Source organism: Melospiza melodia, chromosome 4, assembly GCF_035770615.1.
Source record: "Melospiza melodia melodia isolate bMelMel2 chromosome 4, bMelMel2.pri, whole genome shotgun sequence".
NCBI lineage: Eukaryota > Metazoa > Chordata > Aves > Passeriformes > Passerellidae > Melospiza > Melospiza melodia.
In genome coordinates this window covers 83,678,914-83,694,240 of record NC_086197.1, presented here as the reverse complement: position 1 = coordinate 83,694,240, position 15,327 = coordinate 83,678,914, and the positions used below count along the sequence as shown (strand labels likewise).

General features: G+C 37.8%; 1 protein-coding gene across 4 annotated transcripts; it reads left to right on the top strand.

The window, feature by feature from the left end:
* Positions 1 to 829: 829 nt before the first annotated feature.
* Positions 830 to 15,009, top strand: ZNF800 (zinc finger protein 800). 4 transcript variants are annotated; one of them, XM_063155398.1, is made up of 6 exons: positions 830 to 929; positions 1,500 to 1,607; positions 4,343 to 4,438; positions 7,659 to 7,802; positions 10,193 to 11,948; positions 13,313 to 15,009. In XM_063155398.1, exons 2-6 carry the CDS (start codon positions 1,547 to 1,549, stop codon positions 13,320 to 13,322), a joined length of 2,067 nt encoding a protein of 688 aa, XP_063011468.1. In that variant the 5' UTR covers positions 830 to 929; positions 1,500 to 1,546; the 3' UTR covers positions 13,323 to 15,009. The 4 variants fall into 4 exon arrangements, with proteins under 4 accessions (XP_063011468.1, XP_063011466.1, XP_063011470.1 ...); XM_063155396.1 differs by having other exon boundaries at positions 840 to 929; positions 1,497 to 1,607; XM_063155400.1 differs by having other exon boundaries at positions 840 to 929; positions 1,497 to 1,607; positions 13,309 to 15,009.
* The last annotated feature ends 318 nt before the right edge of the window (positions 15,010 to 15,327 follow it).

Here is a 15,327-nt window from a genome sequence, read left to right as displayed (position 1 = left end):
ACCCCGGGTTTTCAACTCCGCAGCCTCGCCCCCTCCAGATCCTGGCTTCGTCACGACTCCCGAGCTCAGGGTGAGGCCACGAAGGTCTCCAGCATCTCCACAGGCTCAGCACTCCGTTCCTCACGTTTAGACATCACTCTAATTTCCCAACTCTGTATTGGCTCGTTGTTTGGGGGTCTTTTTAGCAAGCTCGGAGCAGTAGCTTCTCATGGCATGCTGGTCTTGGGGTTATTTTACATGTCCCCCCCTCCTACGTTTGGTCTTTTCTCCTCACTGTCTACGCCCTTCACTGTCTCGGAGAAGAGCTTTCAACCCAGCTCTGCCCAGGGCCTTAACTGATACAAAAGAGAGTTATTAACGACAACGACTTGTAATTATCATAACAAACAAGCAGCACCCCAGCAGCAACTCTGGTGTGACTAGTCTTTGTAACTCTTTTCTCACAAAAAATATTGGCAGATTTTTTGTTTATAACAGTTAATATTTTTTTACACTGTCAAGGCGCAGACCAGGCTGCAAGGGGGCAGAAATGCCAGCTCCAGGGATGTTGGCTACTCCCACGTGCGTCCCGGCACCGGTGCGCCAAGGATGCACGGGCGGTCAGCGCGGGCCTTTCTCCCCGCCGGGACAAAGACAGGGCGGGTTCCCGCCGGCGGATCGGTCCCGTGCCCGGCGCTGCGCCTCAGCCCGCCCGGGGCTCCTCCCGCGCCCCGCCACAGCCCCGCGGGCCGGGCCACCCCCGCCGCCCGGCACCTGTGCGGCCAGGCCGGGGAGCGGCGCCTGCGCACTGCGCGGGCTCTCGCCGCCAGGACCGCAGTCACTTCCTGCCCCCGTGCCCATCCGGCTCCGGGGTCAGCGGCCGCCGCTCTGGCGGGACAGGGACGAATAAAGTTTAATTCGGGAAGGGAGAAGCCGCCCGTCCTCTCCAGGTAGGGCCGGCCCGCGGCGCCCGCCCGTCGCGCCCGCCCCGTCCCGGCCTCGGCGCCCGCTGTCACCTGCGGCCGCGCGCCCCTCCCGCCCGGCCGCGCGTGGCGGGCGCGCCCCGCTCCGGCTCCGGCAGCGCCGCGGAGCGCCCGGCCCGGCGGCGGGAGCGCGGCTGCCCCGGGTGCCGAGAGCGCGGCTCGCACCACGGGACCCCAGGGACGCCGTCCCACCGGCGGGGCTGCGGGACGAGGCTGCGAGGTGGGGATGGAGCGCGGCGGGGCCACCATGGAGGGGGCGCGGGGCCGTGCGGCCGGGCCGGGCCGGGCTGGGCGGGCAGGGCGGCGGCCCGGGGATCTGCCCGCGGCCGAGGCGCAGGTGGCGGCGGGGCGGGAGCGGGGCCGTGCTCGCCGCCGCCGTTGCAGAGGGCGTCGTGAGACCTGCCGAAAACAATGGGACTTTCTCCTGCGCCAGGGGTGCCGCTGCTCCGGCCTGCCCGGCCGTAGGAAGTGCGGGGATGGCGCGCTCCTGAGCCCCTTGCGCTTCGGCGGTGACCGCTAATTTGCTTATTTTAGCAGAAACGAGCTGCTGGATGTAGAAGGAAAGTAGGTCGGGCGCACGGAAAATGCCTCTGAGGGACAAGTGTTGTCAGACTGACCACCATCACCATGGATGCTGTGAACCAGGTATGGTGGTGTGTGATGCTTGGGTTGTTTTGCATGTCTCCTTCATGAAAAGCTTGCAGAAACTCTTGTGAAAATGCGAATGTATATCACGAGTGTCAGCTCTAGGTATAAAAAGTCTCTGAATTTTGTTTAGAAATGTGGTTTTTTTTGTATCCATGAACTATCACCTTAAAATCATGTCAGGAAGAGACTGTTTTAGTTCCTGCACGTGGGATAATCCTCAGGCCACCACATGCGCGTTGTATGAAGTGAGCAGAGGAAGTCAAGAGCATGTGTAAAACAACTCATCATTTTGTTTCCAAAAAGTGCACTGTTCTCAGGTTTTGGTTTTGTTTTTTTTTTTTTTTTTTTTTTTGTTGGTTTTTTTTTTGTTGGTTTTTTTTTTTTTTTTTTTTTTTTTGTTTTTTTTTTGTTTTTTTTTTTTTTTTTTTTTTTGTAAAATGGTGTTTCTAGCAATCATTTGCATTTGTTGTTTATATTTTTACTCTGTCTTCTCTAGTAAACTCTGGTGAAATTGAAAATCTTAGTCTCAGAGGTGAAAAACCCCACCTAAAACAACTCTTCACATTCCAGGCCTGAGTAATGTGAAAGATGCCATCAGTGGACACTGTAATGAATATTCTGAAGGTTCAGCCAACCTGTTAGATGCTTTTGAAATTATCCTGCTTATTGTTATAATTGGTATTTTTAAAGGCTATTTTGTTTCTTTTTGCCTTGTTGTCTCATTCATTTGGATGCTTTCATTTACGTTTTTGAAAGAAAGGTGCAATTTGGATGCTTTCACTTCTGTTTTAAGAAGAGAGGCATCGTTTTGGGGAATTAACAGATGAAAATGTGAGCACACTGACTTTGATTATGTCCCTTTAGTGAAATGTAATTTGAGAGTAGATATTGTTCAGTTAGTAGAAACATTTCTTTGTGTTGATGATGAAATGGTTTTGTGTTGTTCTAATGCTTTAAAAACACAAAAATATTTTTCTTGTCTGACAAATTAACAGTGATGTGTTAGGTCTTCTTTACTTGTCTTACTCCTGTTGCTGTCAGTTGTACATGCATATCAGAGGCTATATGCAAACCAAAATGTTTTATTTTGAAGTGTAGGGATTGGATTAGTAGAATACAATATGCCATTGTGTTAGAGATCCCCAAATGATTAGCTGAGTCGTCGTGGTTGTTATGTGTGTGTATTTATAACAGTATATTATGGGACCAGGATACTTGGGTGGAATGTTCATTCTGTTGTCCTTTTTTACAGTGCTTTGTTTTCTGCTGTTGTATTCCACTAGAATTTATTTTTGACCTTTTAGCTCAACATTCCAGTCATAATTTGTTTAGTCTTTTTGCACTTATTATCTCTAGTTTCATACTATGCCTCAATTGGCCTTTATTAAAAATAAATTTCTTAGAGATCTCAGTGCTAAATTTGGAAATGAAAACCTTACAATGGGGTTAAAATCAAACCAAATGGTTAAGGTGGGAGCCAGTTTATGAAAAGCAAGGCTGGCTGTTTAGTCAGTAAGAAATATAGAATAAGACCTAACTAATGATTTTGGAACACATTCTTCAAGAAGTGTTCTTATTCCTGTAAATCTGGGTTCCCTCTGGGCAAGGCTTAATTGCCATATCTATATACAGCAATGGAGTGCTATTAATTTTCATGTGCATAAATACAGCATATTGGAATTGCTAAAGAATCTGATTAATATATGTTTTAGTTTCAATAGCTTTTGCAAAGAATATGCGTCTGCGATGGAGAGAGGGACGCTGATTTGATGATCAGAATCCGATTTTATTGTGGGATACAAACACTTCTGTACTATTTCAGGGAGACTAGTAATGTGTACTACAATGATTAGGTTATACAAACTTATGCATATATCAGTAGCTCTTGCTTGCAGAGTTTAATGGGATTTTCTTTTCCCTGTAAACCTGTTTGATTTAATCTTCCTGCAATTTAGGTCTAATTTTCAAAGTTCTGTTTGCTTTTGCCAAGGCACCCTGTCAACAAATCTTTTATGTTAACCAGGTCCAAAGTCCATCATCTGTCTTGTGTCCCCCAACATTCCAACAAAGATGATATGGAAAGAAACATCAGAAATAAAGTATTCCCTCAGCAGTTTATTTGAGCCTGAAGAGTTTAATGAATGCAGCTTTCCTGGTTAAAAATACTGTGCTAGGTTTTTTTGGTATATGCTATGTAGCTGTGCTTGTGCTATTTTTCTGATTGTTGCTACTTTAAATTTGGCTTCAGTGTTTAGGTGCATACTGGCAACATTAAAGTCATGTGGTGTGCTGTGAAGTATTTGGTAATGCTGGTAATAAATTAATAATTTGTTATTAAATTGCTATTTGGTAATGCTCTTTTGTACATGTCATTTGGTTTTAACAATGGGAGTCAAGTAGATTGTTCTGGGGAATTCCTTTAATTTAGAGATATTTCTACTAAGTTAATTTGGTTTTATATATTTATGTTTCTATGTTTTGTTACGTGTAGCTTTGAATACAGACAAAAAAGTGATCAAAATAACAGCAAATTGTTAGAAGGTATCATAGCTGGAAAATTCACTGTTGACTGTTTTTTAATTCAATATAATTGAAAATTTTAGAGTAAGGCTACTTTTACTGTAGTCCTAACTGTTCTTTTTAACTAGTTTACTGTATGTATGGAAGATTCCTAAATTACAAAAATTACCTGAGTGTTTTCTAATGACTTATTATCTTTTTACATATTTCAGTGTATCTTTTGGAACCTGGTGATCCTCCATTATTGCAGCAGCCTCTGCAGACATCAAAATCTGGTATTCAACAAATCATTGAGTGTTTTCGATCAGGTAGGAAACCATGCCTGACCCTTAAGAAGTTCATTACCTTGTTAAAAGGCTTATGTTTATTCGGTGTATTAAAATAACCAGCGCCTGACTTGATGCATATTTGCAAAATATTTGTAGATTTTTGGAATTAGGTATTCCTTTTAATAAGGGTTTTCATAGAAAGTGATGAAGATACAGATCTTGCTGTATAGTTTTCCTTCAAAAACCTTAAAAATTAAGTTTGTTCTTCTGCCTTGTGTCATTTCTGCTGCTATTATCAATGAATTTATCATAAAAACTCCTGAGGTGAAGAAAAAACTAAATCTTGAACATCTTAAATTGCTTCCTAATATTACTTTTAAGGTCTTCCTTGATCGATTTTGGGAGTTGCAATACATAGCAATGAACAGCTAAGCATCTGGGGAGGCATGCCAGGGAAGATTGAAACCTTCAGTGTTTTCAAGCTGTTTCTACACTTCTGATGTGGCAAACCAAACATTTTACTTTCACAACTTCTTTAGTGCTACTATCTCTGCATTTCTGGATTATTTTCCTGTAGATCTTTTAAGTATGTGAAATGTGTCGTGTATAAAAACACTGCTGCTGTGCAATGAGATGCACGTCCTGTCTGAGTCTTGTAAATGGGCACAGTATTGAAGTTGTCCACAAGCGTTTTAATAACTTAATGCAAAAACAGGATGTGTGGTCATTCATTAGGAACCTTTTTTAGTTTGCCTGAGGCCTCAGAGATGCACGACAGGGTTCTTTTGCTTGAAGCAGATGAATGGAATATCTGCTGGTAACAGCACAAACTAGTTGCAGGTACTTTGTCTCTGAGCTGCTTCCAGATCATTCTCGCTGGCAGGTGTTAATTGATAGCTTACTTTGATATCGTCAGTCAGCTGCATCCTGCATCAGGGAGGTCAGACAGAAGGCAAGAGGACTCAAAGATTTTACTGGCTGGTTTTGAACAAGCCACATTTCATTATGGAAAGAGAGTATTTGATTCTTGTGGTAAAGGAATAGAAGTTTATGACAGAGTATTGCACAAAGCTGTTTAAGTAATTTTATCAAAAGCTTCTGTCATTGAAAGCATTAAGAATAAAAAGTGAATTTGAAATTTTTTTTTCTAAAAAAGAAACTGCTTGCAAGAGGCATAAATTTTGGAATTTCTGATAGAGATATTTATGACTGGTGCGCTCTACTGATTTATTGTGGCTCTGATGTTATTCTAGCATCAACATTTACACATATTAACAGAATTTGACAAGGTATCACCTGCATTACCATCACAATATACAATTAAATGTAACTAAAAAAGAGAGAAGACTTCAGTAAGTTAAATCTTTTTTTGCTGTTTCAAGAAGTTTCTGAATGTCTGCAGTTTATTTCAAAAGGACCAATAATTTTTCTTTACTCTCATCTGTGAAAAGTTTCACAGATGTATAAGGATGATTTGAAGCCAGAATGACTACCATGTCATACAGTATGATCTCCAATGTGTCATATAATTTCATCCAGTAATTCTTAAATCCAGTAATTTGTATTGGAAAAAACCATTTCAGTCCTGAACAGGGACTGAATATAACAGGACAGAGAATGAGGAACCTGTATGTACTGGGTAGTAATGGAGAATTTTTTTTTTTGAGAATGAGGCTTGTGGCTAGAGCATACATGAACAGCATGGAATTTTCTCTATGTGGAGCATCTTCAGTTTTGTTCAACTGGATTTTCTTTATATGTGAAATTCAAATGTTGGTGAGATCACAGTAAACAACTTGCTTTTGGGAGGAACTCTGCACAGTTTTTATTTGTTGCTATATCTAAATATAGTAGTATATATAGTAGTAAATACAGTTTGGTAGTCTGTAAAAATGCAGGTCAAGTGAGGGTGAAGTTAGTAACACTCAAAGAGCAGTGGATATGGCTTGGGAAGGCATAGGAGGAGACAGAAACTGTGGTAGCCTCAGATGGTCAAGTTTGGATACCATTTTTAAGGAATTGTTGAAGAAGATACTAGGCTTTGCTAAAACTCAGATTTGAAAAGCTTTATAGTACTCTTATTGCACCAAGAAATGAGTTTTCTTGGTAAGGCCCATTTGTATTGAAGAACTATTGCCTATTAGGAAATTATTAATATTTGAAAGATTTTAATTTAGAAAATAGTTCTGTAGTGTGTTTGATCTTTGAAAAGAATTCTTAGGAGAAGTGTGATGAGATGACAGAACACTTGACCTTGTAGTTCAGCTTGCAGAATGTCTTGCTGCTGCTCTTTCATAGATGTTTGATATTATTTATTGATGGTCTAGGTCATTATATTTTTCCTTGTTTGATTAGTTTTGAATAATTAAATTTTAAGAAAAGTCAAGATAAGTAAAATAGCTGAATTTGGTTAGTTAGTGCTTCTTTCTAATTTGGAGTGGGTAAGCATCATTTAGTAATCTGTTGCTAATTTTAGCCCTAACATTCTAAATTTTCATGAGATGAGAAATGAAGGACTTACAGTTTGAAGAGTAAAAAGCATGGCAGGAGCTGGAATACTTCAACAATGCTAGATCTAACCATCTTTGTCTACAATGAGTGATTGTCTGGAAAGCTGGCATATTTTATCACATAATGTTTTAATAGAGATATTTCAGATTAAGTTGTATGTATTTTCCTTTCTTCAGGCTGAAAATATGCCTACATTTCTACTATCTCACCTAAGTGTCATCATCTTGGACTTGGGTTAGATATCTAAGGGTTGTAACATTTCCTGACCTGTTAGTTATTCTCTTTGGTTTATTCAATCCTTTAGTTTTTTGCCTTACCAGATGCCATTTCTATGTGAAATAGCTGTATGTGTCTTGTTTTCTTAGCCTAAAGAAAAAATTCTACAGGCTTTTTTAAATGCTCCAGGTGCTTATTATTTCCTATTGGGCAATTGTATTGCAACAATCAAATACTGTAGTAAGAAGTCTTTCCTAATGTTAGATGCTAGTTTTTATTGTAAATCATTGCACTTTCTCTGTAAACTGTAATGTGTGTAATCCTTGAGGGATTTTTTTAATCCCAGTCTTGTGTTCATAGTGAAATTTAGAGCATGTATCATAAACTTTCAGTACAAATGAAGTAGCACTAACAAAAGATAAAATGCTATTGTAATTATTTGTGGTCTGAAATGTTTCCACTTTCATGGGACGATGTGAATTAAGAAGTGAACAGAAAGTCTTCCATAAGTGTAATATTTATTTTATTACAGGAACGAAACAACTTAAACATATCTTGTTAAGAGACGTGGACACCATTTTTGAGTGTAAATTGTGCCGGAGTCTCTTCAGAGGATTACCAAATTTAATTACTCACAAAAAGTTTTATTGTCCTCCAAGTCTTCAGATGGATGATAGTAAGTCTTATTAATTTAAATGTTTAATAAAGCTCTGTGAAGTTGAAAAATTTATCTTTCATTACCATTTACAAAAACACCTGAAACAAAATGCAAAAAACCAAGGTGGATCTAAATTTCTGTAGTGTGTAATGTATGTAGATCACTTTTATGTTATTGAAGGAGCTACACTAATGACTTTATATGAATTAACAACCAAGAGCCATGCCAATATCATAATTAGATAGCTAGTTTATACATCTAGTCTTTTAATTGTCACTCTTAACGCTTTTTACTCCTTCTTCCCCTTTTTCTTTCCCATCTGTCCTTTACTGTGAAAGATACCAAAAGCATGTCAAAGGACTGGGAAGTCAATCTTACAGAAGGCAGTGACTCTAACAGGGTGTTTCAGTTTTAGGCCATCATAGCTCAGATGGATTTTGGTTGCTCCTGTGAAGTGACCTGGGTCAATATCCTTAATATTCTCCTGTACTGAGAGAATACAGTGCTTGTGTCATGGATGCAGTCTTTTGGTTTAGTCAGTATGAAACACAGACTAAAAGTTTACCCTTCTGTTTAAGGATCTGTGCTTGAATAATGCTGTCTCTTTTCCCCTGCTTCACTTCACCATATGCTGCTTTAACATATCCTATGTGATCATGCCTAGCCCAACATCTTTGTTGTGGAAAATAAACTTTATTATTAAAAAAAGTTACTTAAATGATGAGGAAAAAGTTAAGAACTATATTTTTTTATGGAAAAAGAAATTTATTATAGTCTCATTTCAGTGATGACTTTTTTGTTAATCTGAGTAAAGTTGATTAATTTGGAAATGTGTCGGCATTCAAAAGTGTTTGTAGAGCTAATTATCTTGATCTCTTCACTAGATCAATATAGGGGCAATGAGGATTTTTCTTTCCTGATTAATGCCTTACTGCCTCAATATTTCAAAGATTAGGAACAGAGATATACTTTGATGATTTTTTCCTGACATGGTGTCAGCTGTAAGGAGAAGGTGAAAAAGCTGGTACTGTCCCTTTCCTTAAATGAGCTAACTTGGCCAGTTAAGAGAGTCACAGAGCTTCTCTGTGACAAGGGGTGACTTGTAGTTACAAAGCAAGGTTAGAAGTGCATGTGACTTTAGATGTAATAGTTTCTAAGCAAAATAAGGTTACTCTGAGGAAAGACTTAATATCCAGCTCCTGGCATTCTAGCTTTCTTTTAACTTTCTGATTAACTTTCATATGTTAATATGAAATAGCATGCAAGTAACACAGAAATAAAATAACTTCCAGTGTTCACTATGAGGTGTAAATAAAAGGGATAATATTACATACTCTGAATAAAACTGTATAAATACTTTTGCTTTATATAAAATTGAGTATAGTTATTGGACTAAGTGGGAGTTTTTTCAATAAGTAAAAGATAGTGAACAAGAGCTGGGAATCAAAGTTCAGCACACCATGGTGAAAAATCCATGCACTCAATATAGTCATGAAGTAGTCTTAAAAGGTACTATAAAATAGGAAAGACTTTTTTACTCTTGGTGAAAGCTATATAGATAGGCTCATTTGAAACTGACTGTAAAAGCTGTTAAAAATTCAGTGTTAAAAATGGGTTTGGAGCTACAAAACGCCTATTTTTTGTACTGGCGCTTTCCATTTATTGCTGGGTGCGTGGAAGGAATAACTCTGACTGTGGGTTTTTAATTAGCTATTACCAGGACTCACATCTTTAAAATGATCCACAATAATTTGAGCTGTGTCATCTCAGTGCCTCACCTTTTTGCTGTAGAACCCCAGCTTCCTAGTCGTGCCATTGAGGATGCTCTGAGTGTCACACTGGGAACTAGAGCACTCAACTAATTTGGCATTCAAAGGGAGATTTTTACTGAGACCTGTAAAATATGATCTACTTATATCTTCATGCAATGCTCAGGTTACACAGATGTTTCATTCTTTGGTAAGGATTCACAGAGGTTCAGAATTCACAGAGAAGGGCTTATTTCCAGAATTAGGTTCCTTTATTGTGAGTGCCTGTAACCCACAGTAGGAAAATCGGTTTTTAATGATACTTCAGGCTTAGTTGCACACCTGCCGAACAAGCTCAGTCGAATGATGTTATTCTTGCAATTGATACAGTTTTTTAAAGACTAGCTTAATTCCAGTCATACAGATACTTAGTTCAGGTGGCTTTCGCATTAGCACACCAGGAGGGTTATTTCCGATGCTGGCTTTTAATAAAAAGGCAACTTGCAATGATTACTCAAAGCCTTTGAGTGTTCAAAGAGTACAAAAGAGGATTTGTGGAAATTTGTAGATTTAATTTACGTAGTGGTTAAAAGCTACTTTGAAATTGAAATAATTGGAAATTACCAAATCATTAAAAAATACCTTTTCTTCTTTTCACAGACCTCCCACATACAAAAGATAAGCAGAGTCAAGCCATAAATGACCTTCTTGAAGCAATCTATCCAAGGGTAGATAAGCAAGAATATATAATTACATTGGAACCTATAGAAACTAATCAAAATGCTGTATTTCAATATGTGTCAAGGACTGATAGCCCAGATGAGAACACAGAAAGTAGCCATACCCCCGATCAAGCTCCAGTGCAGATCCAGGAACCCAGCACTGAGCAACCCAAGACTGTTTCAGCTCCAGCCCCAGTCCCAGCTGGGGATACTCTAGAGCTACCTCCTGCTGATCCTGTTACAAACAAGGTGATATCTACTCCTGAAGAACAGCCACCAGTGGTAAATCCTGACTTGGACTCTCTGGATAATTCTGATTATGGCCACCAATTGATTTGTTGCCTCTGTAGGAAGGAATTTCATTCAAGACGCAGTGTACGCCGGCACATTCGAAAAGTACACAAAAAGAAGATGGAAGAACTAAAGAAGTATATAGAAACAAAAAAGAAACCAAACCAATGCTCTGCAAGAGGACGAAATAAGAATGTTCTTGTCGCATTAGGTAGGAGTTGTCCTGTGTGTTATAAATCATTTGCTACAAAAGCCAATGTAAGGAGGCATTTTGATGAAGTTCATAGAGGATTAAGAAGGGATTCCATTACTCCTGATATAGCTACAAAGCCTGGGCAACCTTTGTTCTTGGATACAGTTTCTGCTAAAAAATCTCTTAAGACCAGAAAACAAAAGTCGTCTTCAAAGGCTGAATACAATTTAAGTGCATGCAAATGCCTTCTGTGCAAGAGGAAATATAGTTCACAGATAATGCTGAAAAGGCATATGCAAATTGTTCACAAGATAACTCTTTCTGGAAAGAACTTTAAAAGAGAGAAAGGACCCAACAATGCTACCAATGGCACAGAAATACAAGTTGAACCAGCAGATTCTGTAGAACCTTCACCCCCTTCCATTGTGCTTTCTCCACAGAATGAATTAAAGGGAACAAATCATTCAAATGAGAAAAAGAACACACCGTCAGCACAGAAAAATAAGATTAAACAGGACTCTGAAAACCCTAAATCAACCTCTAAATCTACCACTAAATCAACCTGCAAATCAACCACTAAATCAACCCCTAAATCAACCAATGCATCTGCTGCAGGTGGCCAGCAAAAAGCCAGGAAGCCAAAACTTTCAGCTGGCTTTGACTTCAAGCAGCTTTACTGTAAACTCTGTAAGCGCCAATTTACGTCTAAACAGAATTTAACAAAGCACATTGAATTACACACAGATGGAAATAATATTTATGTTAAATACTACAGGTGTCCACTGTGCTCCTACGAAACGCGTCGCAAGCGCGACGTGATCCGACACATAACCGTGGTTCACAAAAAGTCGCCACGCTACCTTGGGAAAATAACAGCTAGTTTAGAAATAAGAGCAATAAAGAAGCCAATTGATCTCGTTCTAAATAAGGTGACAAAAAGAGGCTCTCAGAAGGATGAAACAAAACAGATCGGTTCAAAACAGGATGTCACCTCTAATTCTCCCAATAAAAAGTATGAAGGAGCTGATGTTGGCATTGAAGTGAAAGTAACAAAAAACTTTTCTCTGCACCGATGTAATAAATGTGGGAAAGCATTTGCCAGAAAAGCTTTTCTAGAACATCATAAGAAAACCCACAAAGCAAATGTATCTCATTCACCTGAAGAAAGTAAAACCAAAGGCAGAAGTACAAGATCTAAAGCTGTTGTCTGGTGAGGAAAAAGAAAAAGTGTTTTGTCTTTTTTTTAAAAAAAAAACAACAAACCAACAATACCACTGCATTTCTTTTGCTGTTGTTGATTTATTGCTAAAACATATTTTCCCATATATTTTATGGTTTAGTGGTTAAAATGCAAAAGTAGATGACAAATTTGTTTCTTTTTTAGCATTTTGGAAAAGAGTTAAAATTAAATTTGTCATTGTAGAAAGATGGAATGTAGATTAAAGTGTACTAAGTCAACTCTTTAAACTGTCTTAAGGCATCTGCTGTAATAAAGCTAATATAAGTACATTTTTAAAATAGTATTTTTTTAAAGTTAACCGTAATTTTGTATGGTTTGAATAACTTAACTCATTTAATTAACTTTGCTGCAACCACTTGAAGAAGTACTAAAAGTACTAAAGTAAAAGTTGATAACAAAAAATTTCTATGAACTTAATGGAATTAGCATTATTAGCATTATTTTAATGTGTATTGCCCACACATTGTCAACAAAAGTGCATAGAGCAGGTTTTTAAATGTAATTTGGTTGTTTAGTTGCTTTGATTTAAAATCATTATGGGTTAGGTGTCTGCAAAGACCTTTGAAGTCACCAAATTCAGAATTCCATTTTAATGCTTATTTATATAAGCCCAGGTTTGGAGACTTCTGGTCATTTAGTTTTTTTAATTGTTCAAATCTTATCAAAGTTTTTGCTTTAAGCATTGGTATGTACTGAAGTCTGCCCTAGAATTTTTAAACTTTTGCTTATGTGGTGCTCTTGGAATTTTTTACACTTGGAGGGGTTGTATTTGTAGCTACTCAGTTTTCCATAGGCCTTGCCATGGCCTGTTTTTAGAGGACCTTTTAAAAAAGAAAATATTTGTGTGCAGTCACTTTGTGTTTCTGACCAACTGATGGCTGAAGGTTGGGGATTGTACAAAACTATGATGAAGAGAGACTGTAGTGATAATTTTAGGAGTTTTTAACATCCTCATGCAGAATCATTCTAGCATATTTGGCAAAAAAAAAGGAAAGTATATGTGCCTTGTTCTATGTTTCAGCTCTGAAACGCTATTTTCTGGGAGGTGATTTGATTTGAGTTCAGCTTTCACAGTGAATAACCACCTAGTTATATTAAATTATGATGTGGTGCTTTCCTGACTTTCTAATAAATCCTGACCAAATTAGGCAGAACTTCAAAAATGAACTGAGTTGAACCCTGAATTATGCTGAATCCTAGAGGGGGGAGTGACTTACGCATTTTGAATAAGAACTGAAAATTTAACCTTGTAAATTATTTATGTTGTGTAGTTTAAAAGAGAATTATATGGGTGAACTCAAAGTATTAATTTATTCCCATTTCTCTTCAGATAGGTTCAAGTGATGTTCGGAAAGTTTGAAGTTCATTTGAATGAAAAGGACTTTAGTTTGTTGGTGGAACTGCTAACTCTTGATAATGGTACTATAAGGAGGAAATACTTTCATAAGCTGTTTGTTTTTCTTACAATATTAAGAATCATTCTGACTGCTTGTGGGACAGTACCACTTCCCAAAGCACTGAAGTAGTTGAAGTGAAATGCACGTGGTTCTAAATTAGCAGTTATCTCTATGTAGTTGTAGTTTGACCCAGAATAGAACAAACTTCCTGAAATTGAAAAAGAGTACACCAGAGACCAGTTAATGAGCAGCAGCTTTGGAAGAAGGTGGATTTTCCTCATTTAGGAAATCTTCAGAAAATTCATCATGCATACTGACCCTCCCTGGCAGTGCTAATTGATGGACAGCTCAAACTTTGATGTGATATTCTACTTTGGTAAACGTTGTATTATACACTGTTTTAAATTTATTACAAATGAATGTATAAGAGCAAACAATGTAGTGTTTATTGGCTGAATTCTGCTAATTTTTAGTATTTGCCATGAATTCAGTTTGTTCATGCTGACTAATTTCCCAGTTCAAGGACATTCTGAATTTCACTGTGCTAAGTTGCTTCAAAGACCTCCATTTTGTTTCCATATGTGGTTGACAGGAAAACTTTGTAAACATCTAGAAAGTTTACAAGAATATCCACATTCCTCTATTCTTTAATTTTTAAAAAAATTATACACAAGCACTTTAATGATAGTTGCAGTTTATTTTTTCAGTTTATTTTTGAAAGATCAACACACTAATGTTAATATGAAGGTAGTGAATATTTGCTGATGTATTATAGACAATCTGTGCACAACCACTTATAATGTTAGCTTATTTCATTAAATATTAATAAAAAGGGAGGATAGTTTGGGAGATACTCAAAATATATTTTCTCTCAAAATCATAAATGACCACTGTGGGTAACACTTGACTTTGTGTAATTGGAAAATGTTTAGATACCCTTTTTTTTAACCTTTTAATCAAGATTGTAGTAAAACAGTTGCATGCCTACCATTATGAAGTTCTTGGCAGGTTTCATGCAATCATGGGTTTTGTTTCAGGTTTTTTGTTTGTTTGTTTTTTTTATTTTTTTATTTTTTACCTTTTAGAAAATATTTTGTTTAGTGATTTGTGTCAAATTGCTACAATTTGAAAGGTATTGTACATCAGATGAAATACCATGTTTTTTATATCGGTTCACTCCCTTACTTAGGGAGGTGCCTCGTGTTCATATATACTTTTTTGTATAAAATATATCTAAATGTTGATCACAAGATCAGGAGTAAAAATACTTTTATGGATAGAGAACTATTTGGCCCTGTTAGTGCATTGCACTAAAAATACTGTGAATGGGAACTAAGATTGTAGCTTTGCTCAAAATGTTCTATATTGAATGTACATGCTTTTGTTTGGATAAATGTGTACTGTATTTGATGGAAAATAAAGCAGACTGGAAATTATTTTTAAGTGGGCATAAACAAAAAGATGTTGTGTTTGTAAACTTGGGATATCTATCACTCCACAGTTAGAAATTACATTGTTTGCATTTTGTAAAGTTTTATTTGTTGATCATTGAAGCTAGTTCTTTGTAGTCTTCTGTTGTAATAAATATTTTTTTTTTCAATTAAAAATTTGGCATTTGTGGGGTGAACACTTCACACTGGTGGTCTACCCTTGCTGTATTTTTGGCAAGCACTGCTCATATTGGCCTTTGGTTCCTTGTAAAGGAATCTCTTCCTTAACTAAGGAACTCTTGTTGTTACCCTTTTAGAACAAAATTCTGAAGAAGACAGGCTGTGATAATACTGGCATTTTTTGTTTTGATGCTTTCCTGCCGTTTCAGTCTAAGGCAACTTGGATGTACTTGCTCTGCGTTCTCAGCACAAGCCTTTCCACTGCTAGCTGATTCAGCTCTCTTGGCTGAGCTGGATTTGCTCTTGCACATTACTTATATGTTTTGAGCCTGACAGTCATCT

What these genes read in the sequence shown, in the direction of transcription:
- ZNF800 (XM_063155398.1), top strand. Translation starts at nt 1,547, where the DNA reads ATGCCTCTGAGGGACAAGTGTTGTCAGACTGACCACCATCACCATGGA. An exon ending in CATTGAGTGTTTTCGATCAG is followed by an intron (nt 4,439 to 7,658) that starts GTAGGAAACCAT and finishes ATTTTATTACAG; the next exon opens with GAACGAAACAACTTAAACAT. An exon ending in AAGTCTTCAGATGGATGATA is followed by an intron (nt 7,803 to 10,192) that starts GTAAGTCTTATT and finishes TTCTTTTCACAG; the next exon opens with ACCTCCCACATACAAAAGAT.